General features: G+C 40.9%; 2 protein-coding genes across 7 annotated transcripts in view; both read left to right on the top strand.

The window, feature by feature from the left end:
• Nucleotides 1-3401, top strand: part of LOC115205625 (actin-binding LIM protein 3) — an 86685-nt gene extending 83284 nt beyond the window's left edge. For all 6 annotated transcript variants that reach the window (XM_029771798.1, XM_029771796.1, XM_029771797.1 and 3 more), the window contains 2 exons: nucleotides 1937-2017; nucleotides 2184-3401. In XM_029771798.1, coding sequence (XP_029627658.1) covers nucleotides 1937-2017; nucleotides 2184-2297 — 195 coding nt within the window. In that variant the 3' untranslated portion in view covers nucleotides 2298-3401. The remainder of the gene's footprint in view (nucleotides 1-1936; nucleotides 2018-2183) is intronic.
• Nucleotides 3402-6218: 2817 nt separating this feature from the next.
• LOC115205626 (actin filament-associated protein 1-like 1) overlaps nucleotides 6219-13007 on the top strand; it is a 75220-nt gene continuing 68431 nt past the window's right edge. Inside the window, exon 1 of the mRNA XM_029771803.1 lies at nucleotides 6219-6339. Coding sequence (XP_029627663.1) covers nucleotides 6321-6339 — 19 coding nt within the window. The 5' untranslated portion in view covers nucleotides 6219-6320. The remainder of the gene's footprint in view (nucleotides 6340-13007) is intronic.

The following is a 13007-nucleotide window of genomic DNA, read 5'->3' as shown; positions in this document are numbered from 1 at the left end:
TCAAGGGAGAGAGGAAGGAAGAATGCATTCTTAACCTCTCTGGGCTACCTACTCAACAGCCAGTTGAATCCCGTGGCGCGTTATTCAAATACCTTAAAAATGCTATTACTTCAATTTCTCAAACATATGACTATTTTACACCATTTTAAAGACAAGACTCTCGTTAATCTAACCACACTGTCCGATTTCAAAAAGGCTTTACAACGAAAGCAAAACATTAGATTATGTCAGCAGAGTACCCAGCCAGAAATAATCAGACACCCATTTTTCAAGCTAGCATATAATGTCACATAAACCCAAACCACAGCTAAATGCAGCACTAACCTTTGATGATCTTCATCAGATGACAATCTTAGGACATTATGTTATACAATACATGCATGTCTGTTCAATCAAGTTCATATTTATATCAAAAACCAGCTTTTTACATTAGCAGGTGACTAGCATGTGACTAGCATTCCCACCGAACACTTCCGGTGAATTTACTAAATTACTCACGATAAACGTTCACAAAAAACATAACAATTATTTTAAGAATTATAGATACAGAACTCCTCTATGCACTCGATATGTCCGATTTTAAAATAGCTTTTTGGTGAAAGCACATTTTGCAATATTCTAAGTAGATAGCCCGGCATCACAGGACTAGCTATTTAGACACCCAGCAAGTTTAGCACTCACCAAAGTCAGATTTACTATAAGAAAAATTGTATTACCTTTGCTGTCTTCGTCAGAATGCACTCCCAGGACTTCTACTTCAATAACAAATGTTGGTTTGGTCCCAAATAATCCATTGTTATATCCAAATAGCGGCGTTTTGTTCGTGCGTTCAAAACACTATCCGAAATGGTAAATAAGGGTTACGAGCACGACGCATTTCGTGACAAATAAATTCTAAATATTCCATTACCGTACTTCGAAGCATGTCAACCGCTGTTTAAAATCAATTTTTATGCCATTTTTCTCGTAAAAAAGCGATAATATTCCGACCGGGAAATCGTTTCTTATTACAAAGAGAGTGAAAGTAAAAGCATGCTATCCTCTCATGCACGAGCCTCAGTCTGATGGCCCTCTGATAGAGCACTTGCCAAACGCGCTAGTGTGTTTCAGCCTGGGCCTGGAATTACGTCATTCAGCTTTTTCCCGGGTTCTGAGAGCCTATGGGAGCCGTAGGAAGTGTCACGTCATGCCAGAGATACCCTGTTTTTGTTAGAGATGATCAAGGAGGGCAAGAAATGGTCAGACAGGCCACTTCCTGTAAGGAATCTTCTCAGGTTTTGGCCTGCCAAATGAGTTCTGTTATACTCACAGACACCATTCAAACAGTTTTAGAAACTTTAGGGTGTTTTCTATCCAAAGCCAATAATTACATGCATATTCTAGTTACTGGGCAGGAGTAGTAACCACATTAAATCGGGTACGTTTTTTATCCGGCCGTGCAAATACTGCCCCCTAGCCCCAACAGGTTAAAGAATTCTAACAGGACATGTACTGACATAACAAAGAGCTTCCGGGTCAAGAGGTCACTGGACATTTCTCTCAGCCCATCCTGACCTTTCGATAAACTTTGTGTCACAAATTCCAAATTCTGCTTCCAGTCCGTATGAGGAGAGGTTAAGAGAGATTTGCTGAGAGAGAGTAAATGGAAGGGCCGCCAATAATCATCTCATTCTATAGAACACCTCTGCTATGTTCCATATAATGGGTTCCATGCTGTGATTACAAAGGAAACTGTTTTATGACTCAGACATCTGCTGAAGCTTTTCATCTCACGTAGTTTGGGGTCAATTCCATTTCACTTTAATCAATTCAGGAAGTAACATGAAATTCCAAGTATTATCAGAATAGGAATTGGAATGTAAGTGTACTTCCTGATTTGACCCCAACCCTGTTGACTACATATATCTTCTAACTCTATCTGACCTGTCTGTTGCAGGTTTACCCGTATGAAGCGCTAATCGTGACCACCAGGGGGCGACACATAGTGCCTAAAGATGTAGACAGAGCCAGACTAGAGGTGAGATTAAGATCTGGCTTAGTCTGGTGGTTGATTTTCCATTAAATAATCTGTTCTATGCTGCCTCCTATCCTTACGAAAAGTTAAAGGTCACTATTCCAGACATTATCCACAAAATCTACATGAGCCATGCTACAGTGTCTCCCTGTGTTTCTCTGTCTTCCAGCGTCATCTGAGTCCCGAGGAGTTCCTACAGGTGTTTGGGATGACCGTGGCAGAGTTTGACCGGCTGGCTCTCTGGAAGAGGAATGGAATGAAGAAACAGGCCCGACTCTTCTAACCATGGAGAGAGAGAGACAATTAGAGGAATTGAGAAATAGAAACTGTTCTAATTAAAGAAAGAGAGACTGTTAATGAAAACAGAGAGAGAGAGAGACTGTTAATGAAAACAGAGAGAGACAATGAAACAGAGAGAGAGAGAGCGCGAGAGAGAGACTGTTAATGAAAACAGAGATAGAGAGCGATGGAGAGAGAAAGAATTTACAGCAGAATGAGAGTGTTGCTGCAGAAAGACAGACATACAGAGAGAGAGAGAGAGACAGGCAGACAGACAGGCAGACAGACAGCCAAAGCGAGGGAAATGTGTAATCTCACTGCCACAGACTGAATTTAACCCTCCCCACCCCACCACTGTCCAGAGAGAGAGAGACAGAGGGAGAGACACGGAGGTCAGGAGACTTTTGGTTTTGCCTTACTATTGTGGATTATTTTATAAACTGTTAGTGTGCAGCACCAGCAAACTGATTGACTAGAATGTAGATATCATTACACCACTTTATCAGAATGATTGAATAGATGGATAGATGGATGGACGAATGAACAAACAATGCTTTTGTTTTAGTTTTTGAAATGGTGCTTACGGATGATCATTTCTCCTTTCCTTTTTTCTTCTTTCACTTTATCACTAGTATCTTGTGGTTTACAGTGATGCTGGCAGCCATCTTCTAATGACATCATATCCATCTTTTAATGACATCATACGAATATTTTAATGACATCATACCTATATTTCAATTACATCATGAAAATATTTTTCTGATCATTAAATCCAAAGTCAGATAGCGAATATGTACAGCAAAAGATACTTCAGTGAATCCATATTGGTGTCTGAACAAACCTTGACAGGTGAGACTAGGTCAAACCTAAGACTTTTTGGTCCACCAGTTATGATAATTATTCACGCAATGATAGGCTACAGACTGGATGTATTCACTGTCAGGAAAACAAACACATGCTACACGTACCTGCTGTAGTGTTATGATAGAGTGAACAGTATTGGTCACACAAAGGAAAATGTCAGTCTTTAGTTGAATTATGAATACGTATTAATCCTGGATCATTGCATAAATAAATATTAAATACAGTTTGTATTTCAGACATGAAATGAGAAGTGTGCAGCTTGGTTACATTTTTTACATTACATTTTAGTCATTTAGCAGACGCTCTTATCCAGAGCAACTTACAGTAGTGAATGCATACATTTCATACATTTTTTTTTTCTGTGCTGGCCCCCCGTGGGAATCGAACCCACAACCCTGGTGTTGCAAACACCATGCTCTACCAACTGAGCTACGGGGAAGTGGTTAACATACAGTTATATACTACACTTGTTTGCAGTTATGAAGACGTATCCAGTCACAATATGTATGTTGCAGATGAACATGCATATCACAATATATTGAGGGTTGGTTTCCTTAACACAGATTAATCCTACTCCTGGACTAAAAAGCATTTTCAATAGAGAGATGCATTATTTTTTGTCCAGGACTTATTTTCATGAATTGTATAATTTGTTTTATTTTGAATCTATAAAACATACTATCTCCTTTTCACAGTTACATCATGTAGAATTTATTCCAATAAAATACTGATTTCATGTGTATGTGACTGTCAATCGATCAATCAATCAATTCATATGCGTGTCTGTATGTTGTGCCTTTGCATCATGGGGTGAGCCCACAACAATCTGTGCCGTTATTAAGGTCCAGACCTTTTGCAGTTAGATGTAGGCAGTGGCGATTTTAGCATGTAAATCTTGGTGGGCCAAAAAATTAAACATGTAGGATGAATGCTAGCAAAGCCATAACACAACACTAAACAATACATTAATTGCACTATACCACTGCTACACCTGGCTATCAGTGGAGCCTTGTCTAGCAGCGAAACAGTTCATTCAGCCTCATTTACTGCCTTTTAAAAAAACATAGCTGATATGGCTGACTTGCTTAAACAAATGCGGTTTCTACTGACAATTGAGAAGTACAAACTATGACATACTAAGGGGACGACAAGCGGATAAGAGGCAATCCGTAATTTTGATTAAGACATTAATGAGCGAGCTAGGACAGACGTAGTCAATATAACTATTTGTTCAGCACTTTTGAAATGTACAGCAACAGAATTCAGAACATGGGCCGTTCTTACAGTGTTCTCCTTGTACACCAATTCAAAACCGTAGGATAAATAAAGGGGGCATATAACAGACAATGAAAACTCTTACAATATTTGATGATTACATTTATCAAAAACAGGTTATAGCCAACATGTGCACCACCAAGTCAAAATTAAGAGGTGAAAATAGACCAAATTATTAGGGTGAGTCACATGGGCTACTAACAGCTTACTACACAACATACACTTAGTATTACATTCTTAGCTACAGTATACATATCTCCCTGGTATATTACATAATTTATACCAGCAGCATACAAGACATGTTTGGAATCACCGTGTTGTGCTGCGCACACTTGAACAGGAAGATGGTGCGGCGGTCCTTCATGGGAAAATTGTGTCATCAAACTTTGTCATCAAAGTCTGGCATTCTCTGTATTTATGGTGCTTTCAGTACAACTGGGAACTCTGGAAAAAAGTTTGAATCCTGATGACGTCAGTGATCTTCAGGTTGTAGCTCTATAAAGAGACCTGAGTTCCCGATTTACAATTCTGAGTTGGATGAAAGTTCAAAACGGATTTTCCCAGTAGTAGCTCGTTTTACCCGAGTTCTCAGTTGTCTTGAACTCACTAAAGTCAGTTTTTGCAGTTCCGAGTTAGCAGTTGTTTTGAGCACAGCACAAATCATGCTTCATTGACAGCATGGCCAATGTTGAATGTTTATCATTTTAAACTAGGAAAAGAGACCCTTAATCTTAGACTTGGGAACACATAGCCACTCCACTGAATAGCAGGCTAATGATTGATTTGCAATGCTTGCAGTTAGCTACTGATTCCTTACAAACCACTCATTGTTGAATTTGCAATTTCCAACTTGTTGTGTAATGTCCAATGGTCAATGAGCAACGATACGTTTTATCAATAATTTCTCTTCATTATTTATCCTCATATGTCAAGGATTAAATAGAATTTGCCTGTAGATTGTCGACTTGATTCATGATTCACGTAGCCTTCCCTGTAGCTCAGTTGGTAGAGCATGGTGTTTGCAACGCCAGGGTTGTGGGTTTGTTTCCCATGGGGGGCCAGTACGAAAAGAAATAAAAATGTATGAAAATGAAATGTATGTGTTTACTACTGTAAGTCGCTCTGGATAAGAGTCTCTGCTAAATGATGTAAATATAATGATGATGACTGCTAGCTAAGACTTTGAAAGTATGATATTGACATGATCAGTCCAATCACAGCTACTGTAGATATGACGTCATGACCTTGAGCCTTCTTGGATGGGCACTTCAAATGTAACTCTATGGCACCACCCAAGGGGTTGGTGTTTTAGAGCTCTACCCTTAGACTTGGCGGTGACGTAGTGTCCCCATGAGTGACAGAGAACTGAGCCAATCACGGCGTAATGCTCCATATTTTCTGCTGGCTTGCCCCACCACCACAGAAAGCACTGAGCTAGGCTGAAACACCTGCATTTTGGAGCTGCCTTACTGAAGAATACAAAAAATAGACCATGTTTGTATGCAGCTTAATTAACTCAATAATATATATATGTTTTTACATTGTTTGCAAACTGATGTGTGACACATATTAATGCCAAAGTAACATGAAAAATATGCATGTTATTGTTTGCAAAAAAATGTGGATGAGCCCCACCTAACCTGAATGATGGCCGCCACTGGATATAGGTAGTTAGGGCTATTGCCATACTGTACTATGACTTTTATAGCTTTAGGACCCAGCAAAAAGCGGGCTGTTATTTTCTCAGTAACTTCATTGAGAGAGACAGAGAGAGTCTGCTATGTATCAAGTGTAGCTGTCTGCGCGGTCTCACATGGGGCTGTTCTCCGTCACGCTCTCCGGGTGAGCCCGGGAAACCACCTCTCTCTCATCCGTTACTTCCACCGGGATGGACACCAACAACAGATGTAAGTGTCAGTCTTAATCCGTTTTTCATTTAAAGTTAATCCATAATGTTAACTGACACAAAGTAAGCTATTATGCATCTAAAAATGTGCAACTGGATTTTAGAAACCAAACAACAGCGATTTGCGCATAAATTGCACCTTTATTAGTTGCACCATTCTGCTGCACAAGCCAGTGTTTTATTTCATGCGTAATGAAGGCTAATTGTAGTCTAATTGCCTATTTAAGATTCTCATAATTTTGCTGATAATTTATTAAACGTCAGACAACATTTTACCGAGAATGGAGCAGAGAATGGTATTGTTGGAATTATTATTATTTATGACTATAGTCTAGTTGCGCTGTCCGGTGGCTGTAGCCTAGTGATAGGCTTTAGAAAAGTGTTCACGTCCAGAATAGTTGGAATGACTGTCCGTTTACCACTTTACTGTGGCGGTGCAAATCGTCTCCCCATGCTGCAGACAGAGCGTTTCCCCCTAGCCTTCCTGCACCAAGGCTCCATTCAGTAATCCTGTCCTTCTCAGGACCTCCGTTTACTCTTCTCCATGGATCTGATAGAACTGGATAAGTGATAGTAATTTAGCAGAAGTTACTTATTACTTATATATATATACATATATCACTTTCTTAGTTAGGCCCACACATACAGTTGAAGTCGGAAGTTTACATACATCTTAGCCAAATACATTTAAACTCAGTTTTTCACAATTCCTGACATTTAATCCTAGTAAAAATGCCCTGTTTTAGGTCAGTTAAGATCACCACTTTATTTTAAGAATGTGAAATATCAGAATAATAGTAGAGAGAATGATTTATTTCAGCTTTTATTTATTTCATCACATTCCCAGTGGCTCAGAAGTTTATACACTCAATTAGTATTTGGTAGCATTGCCTTTAAATTGTTTAACTTGAGTCAAACGCTTCAGGAAAGCCTTCCACAAGCTTCCCATAATAATTTGGGTGAATTTTGGCCCATTCCTCCTGACAGAGCTGGTGTAACTGTGTCAGATTTGTAGGCCTCCTTGCTTGCACACGCTTTTTCAGTTCTGCCCACAAATTTTCTTTTGGTTTGAGGTCAGGGCTTTGTGATGGCCACTCCAATACCTTGACTTTGTTGTCCTTAAGCCATTTTGCCACAATTTTGGAAGTATGCTTCGGGTCATTGTCCATTTGTAAGACCCATTTGCGACCAAGCTTTAACTTCCTGACTGATGTCTTGAGATGTTGCTTCAATATATCCACATAATTTTCCTTCCTCCTGATGCCATCTATTTTTTGAAGTGCACCAGTCCCTCCTGCAGCAAAGCACCACCACAACATGATGCTACCACCCCCGTGCTTCACGGTTGGGATGGTGTTCTTCGGCTTGCAAGCATCCCCCTTTTTCCTCCAAACATAATGATGGCCATTATGGCCAACCAGTTCTATTTTTGTTTCATCAGACCAGAGGACATTTCTCCAAAAAGTATTATCTTTGTCCCCATGTCCAGTTGCAAACCGTAGTCTGGCTTTTTATGGTGGTTTTGGAGCAGTGGCTTCTTCCTTGTTGAGCGGCCTTTCAGGTTATGTCGATATAGGACTCGTTTTACTGTGGATATAGATACTTTTGTTCCTGTTTCCTCCAGCATCTTCACAAGGTCCTTTGCTGTTGTTCTGGGATTGATTTGCACTTTTCGCACCAAAGTACGTTCATCTCTAGGAGACAGAACACGTCTCCTTCCTGAGCGGTATGACGGCTGCGTGGTCCCATGGTGTTTATACTTGCGTACTATTGTTTGTACAGATGAACGTGGTACCTTCAGGCGTTTGGAAATTGCTCCCAAGGATGAACCAGACTTGTGGAGGTCTACAATTCTTTTCTGAGGACTTGGCTGATTTCTTTTGATTTTCCAATGATGTCAAGCAAAGAGGCACTGAGTTTCAAGGTAGGCCTTGAAATACATCCACAGGTTCACCTCCAATTAACTCAAATGATGTCAATTAGCCTATCAGAAGCTTCTAAAGCCATGAGATCATCTTCTAGAATTTTCCAAGCGGTTTAAAGGCACAGTCACCTTAGTGGAATTGTGATACATTGAATTATAAGTTAAATAATCTGTCTGTAAACAATTGTTGGAAAAATTACTTGTGTCATGCACAAAGTAGATGTCCTAACCAACTTGCCAAAACTATAGTTTGTTATCAAGAAATTTGTAGAGTGGATGACAAACGAGTTTTAATGACTCCAAACTAAGTGTATGTAACCTTCTGACTACAACTGTATATCCTGTCATTTACAGCTAAATCTGTGAAGGCTAGTGGACAAGGCCATACGGGTAGGGAGCAACACCTCTGGAATTGGTCGCAGCCATAACACCATTTCTCAAGCTGTTTTACTGTGACAATGCCATGCTTTCTCTCTCCAACTACAACTTCCAGTTCCCATTGAGAGAAAGATATTAATTTTGATGTTGATACCTCACTCTCAACTACAATAAGTTCTCATGACGCTTTTAAAGTAAGCCTGTTGAGACAGTCTGTGTGTGATAATAAGCCTGTTGAGACAGTCTGTGTGTGATAATAAGCCTGTTGAGACAGTCTGTGTGGGATAATAAGCCTGTTGAGACAGTCTGTGTGGGATAATAAGCCTGTTGAGACAGTCTGTGGGTGATAATAAGCCTGTTGAGAAAGTCTGTGTGTGATAATAAGCCTGTTGAGACAGTCTGTGTGTGATAATAAGCCTGTTGAGACAGTCTGTGTGGGATAATAAGCCTGTTGAGACAGTCTGTGTGTGATAATAAGCCTGTTGAGACAGTCTGTGTGGGATAATAAGCCTGTTGAGACAGTCTGTGTGTGATAATAAGCCTGTTGAGACAGTCTGTGTGGGATAATAAGCCTGTTGAGACAGTCTGTGTGGGATAATAAGCCTGTTGAGACAGTCTGTGTGTGATAATAAGCCTGTTGAGACAGTCTGTGTGGGATAATAAGCCTGTTGAGACCGTCTGTGTGGGATAATAAGCCTGTTGAGACAGTCTGGGTGGGATAATAAGCCTGTTGAGACAGTCTGTGTGGGATAATAAGCCTGTTGAGACAGTCTGTGTGGGATAATAAGTCTGTTGAGACCGTCTGTGTGGGATAATAAGCCTGTTGAGACAGTCTGTGTGGGATAGGGGTTTTACAGACACAGGGGTTGGTTTTCCATTTCTCTTGGACTGGTCTTTCTTGACAGTCTGGGCTTGGTGTTGCACCCCATCTCTCTGTCTCTCTCTCTCTCTCTCTCTCTCTCTCTCTCTCTCTCTCTCACTCTCTGTCTGTTTATAACATGTATAGGTTGACTTTATAAGGAGATAAGCTCTGTCAGGTCTCCCACAGCGGAGCGTTTGTATTTTTAAGACGTCCTGGATGTCACACTGTTTGGGTAGTTGCTAGCTTGGCATTGCCGTGTGTGTGTGTGTGTGTGTGTGTGTGTGTGTCTGTGTGTGTGTGTGTGTGTGTGTGTGTGTGTGTGTGTGTGTGTGTGTGTGTAGTAGGACAGATCTAGATCACCCACAGTGCTCTGTTAGTTTTATTCTTCCCCTTACCGTGCTCTCAGACTATGATCATGAGCTTTGGCCAAACAAACAGAAAATAGGTAACTTGTTATTCCTGAAATTCTATCTCCCTGATCCTCTAATCCAAGGCCATATTGCCTTGAGATGGACAATAAGAAATGCAGGCAATTCTTGATAAACATTTGGTGTGAATCCCAAAAGTGCACTATACAGGGAATGGGGTGCCATTTGGGAGTGTGGTGTCTACTGTCTGTCTGTGCATTAGATCTGGGTCAGAGAAACCAGCCCCTCGGTCCACCTGACCACTGGGTCGGACTCCTCATAAGTCAGAGAAACCATTTTTATTGGCCTCTCACGTTTCCCTGACTAAGTCCTATCTAACCACACTCTGTAGTGGAGGTACAGTAACTAGTCCACTACATTAACTAGTCCACTACAGTAACTAGTCCACTACTCTGTGTAGACATGTGTTCAAATACTTTTCAAAATCTTTTCAAATCATTTATCTGGACTTGATTGACCTTGCCTGGATGGAACAATGGAAACAATAGAATAGTCACAAGAGTGCAAACATCACCCATCTGGCTGTCCAGCTAGACAAGAGCAAACACACATTTTTGAAAGATTTCAAATGGTATTTGAACCCAGGTCTGACTCTAGCAGAAAGGTACCCTAGCAGAATTTTGGGGGTTAAAGCACCGTAAAACCCAGAGCAGGAGAGTCTCGTCATGGGCCCAGCTCCAGCACCCGCAGCCAGCCAGCCAGCTAACCAGCCAGCTAACCAGCCAGCTAACCAGCCAGCCAGCCAGCCAGCCAACCAGCCAGTACAGGAAGCTAGTCAGGTGACGGGTTTACGAGTTACAGTACCAGTCATAAGGTTGGACACACCTACCCACTCCAGCATTTTTCTTTATTCTTACTGTTTTCTACATTGTAGAATAATAGTGAAGACATCAACACTATGAAATAACACATATAGAATCATGTAGTAACCAAAAAAGTGTTAAACAAATGAAAATATATTTGACATTTTTGAAAGTAGCCACCCTTTGCCTTGATGACAGATTTGTACACTCTTGGCATTCTCTCAATCAGCTTCATGAGGTAGTCACCTGGAATGCATTTCAATTAACAGGTGTGCCTTGTTAAAAGTTAATGTGTGGAATTTCTTGCCTTCTTAATGCGTCTGAGTCAGTCAGTTGTGTTGTGAGAAGGTAGCGGTGGTATACAGAAGTTAGCCCTATTTGCTAAAAACCCAAGTCCATATTATGGCAAGAACAGTTCAAATAAGCAAAGAGAAATGACAGTCCATCATTACTTTAAGACATGAAGGTCAGTCAATCCGGAAAATGTCAAGAACTTCTAAAGTTTATTTGAGTGCAGTCGGAAAAACTATGATGAAACTGGCTCTCATGAGGACCGCCACAGGAAAGGAAGACCCAGAGTTACCTCTGCTGCAGAGGATAAGTTCATCAGAGTTAACTGCACCTCAGAAATTGCAGCCCAAATAAATGCTTCACAGAGTTCAAGTAACAGACACATCTCAACATAAACTGTTCAAAGGAGACTGCTTGAATCAGATTTTCATGGTCAAAGTTTCTGAAAAAAAAAAAACACAACTAAAGGGCACCAATAGAAGAAGAGACTTGCTTGGGCCAAGAAACATGAGCAATGAACATTAGACTGCTGGAAATCTGTCCTTTGGTCTGATGAGTCCAAATTAGAAATGTTTGGTTCCAACCGTCGTGTCTTTGTGAGACGCAGAGTAGGTGAATGGATGAGTATGTGTGGTTCCCACAGTGAAGCATAGAGGAGGAGGTGTGATGGTGTGGGGGTGCTTTGCTGGTGACACTACCAGTGATTTATTTAGAATTCAAGGCACACTTAACCAGCATGGTTACCACAGCATTCTGCAGCAATGCACCATCCCATTTGGTTTGCGCTTAGTGGGACCGTCATTTGTTTTTCAACAGGACAATGACTCAACACACCTTCAGGCTGTGTAAGGGCTATTTGACCAAGAAGGAGGGTGATGGAGTGTTGCATCAGATGACCTGGCCTCCACAATCCCCCAACCTCAACCCAATTGAGATGTTTCGGGATGAGTTGGACCGGGCGGAGAGGGAAGGAAAAGCAGCCAACAAGCGCTCATCATATGTGGGAACTCCCTCAAGACTGTTGGAAAAGCATTTCAGGTGAAGCTGGTTGAGAGAATGCCAAGAGTGTGCAAAGCTGTCATCAAGGCAAAGGGTGCCTACTTTGAAGATTCTAAAATATAAATATATTTTGATTTGTTTAACACTTTTTTTGGTTACTGCATGATTCCATATGTGTTATTTATAGTTTTGATGTCTTCACTATTATTCTACTATAATATAATAATATATAATAATAAAATAAAGAAAAACCCTTGAATGAGTAGGTGTGTCGAAACTTTTGACTGGTACTGTATATATATAGGCTAAACACCAGTGATGTTTTCCAGATATAATATAGGATAATTATTAATATCTAAAGGATGGATTCTGTGACATACTTAAGGAACTGTTCGTTCTGATAGGACAGAAAGGTCAGTGCCTGTTCGTTCTGATAGGACAGAAAGGTCAGTGCCTGTTCGTTCTGATAGGACAGAAAGGTCAGTGCCTGTTCGTTCTGATAGGACAGAAAGGTCAGTGCCTGTTCTTTCTGATAGGACAGAAAGGTCAGTGCCTGTTCGTTCTGGTAGGACAGAAAGGTCAGTGCCTGTTCGTTCTGATAGGACAGAAAGGTCAGTGCCTGTTCGTTCTGATAGGACAGAAAGGTCAGTGCCTGTTCTTTCTGATAGGACAGAAAGGTCAGTGCCTGTTCGTTCTGGTAGGACAGAAAGGTCAGTGCCTGTTCGTTCTGATAGGACAGAAAGGTCAGTGCCTGTTCGTTCTGGTAGGACAGAAAGGTCAGTGCCTGTTCGTTCTGGTAGGACAGAAAGGTGGGTGCCTGTTCGTTCTGATAGGACAGAAAGGTCAGTGCCTGTTCGTTCTGATAGGACAGAAAGGTCAGTGCCTGTTGTACACTGCAGCATCACCCACCTTGCAATATGAGTGGAGGCAGTCAACATTTTGAATCTATTTAACCATAATTACTTCAAACCTTTTTATTTTATT

Source organism: Salmo trutta, chromosome 13 (assembly GCF_901001165.1).
Source record: "Salmo trutta chromosome 13, fSalTru1.1, whole genome shotgun sequence".
Classification (NCBI taxonomy): Eukaryota; Metazoa; Chordata; class Actinopteri; order Salmoniformes; family Salmonidae; genus Salmo; species Salmo trutta.
This window is presented reverse-complemented; position numbering and strand designations above follow the sequence as displayed.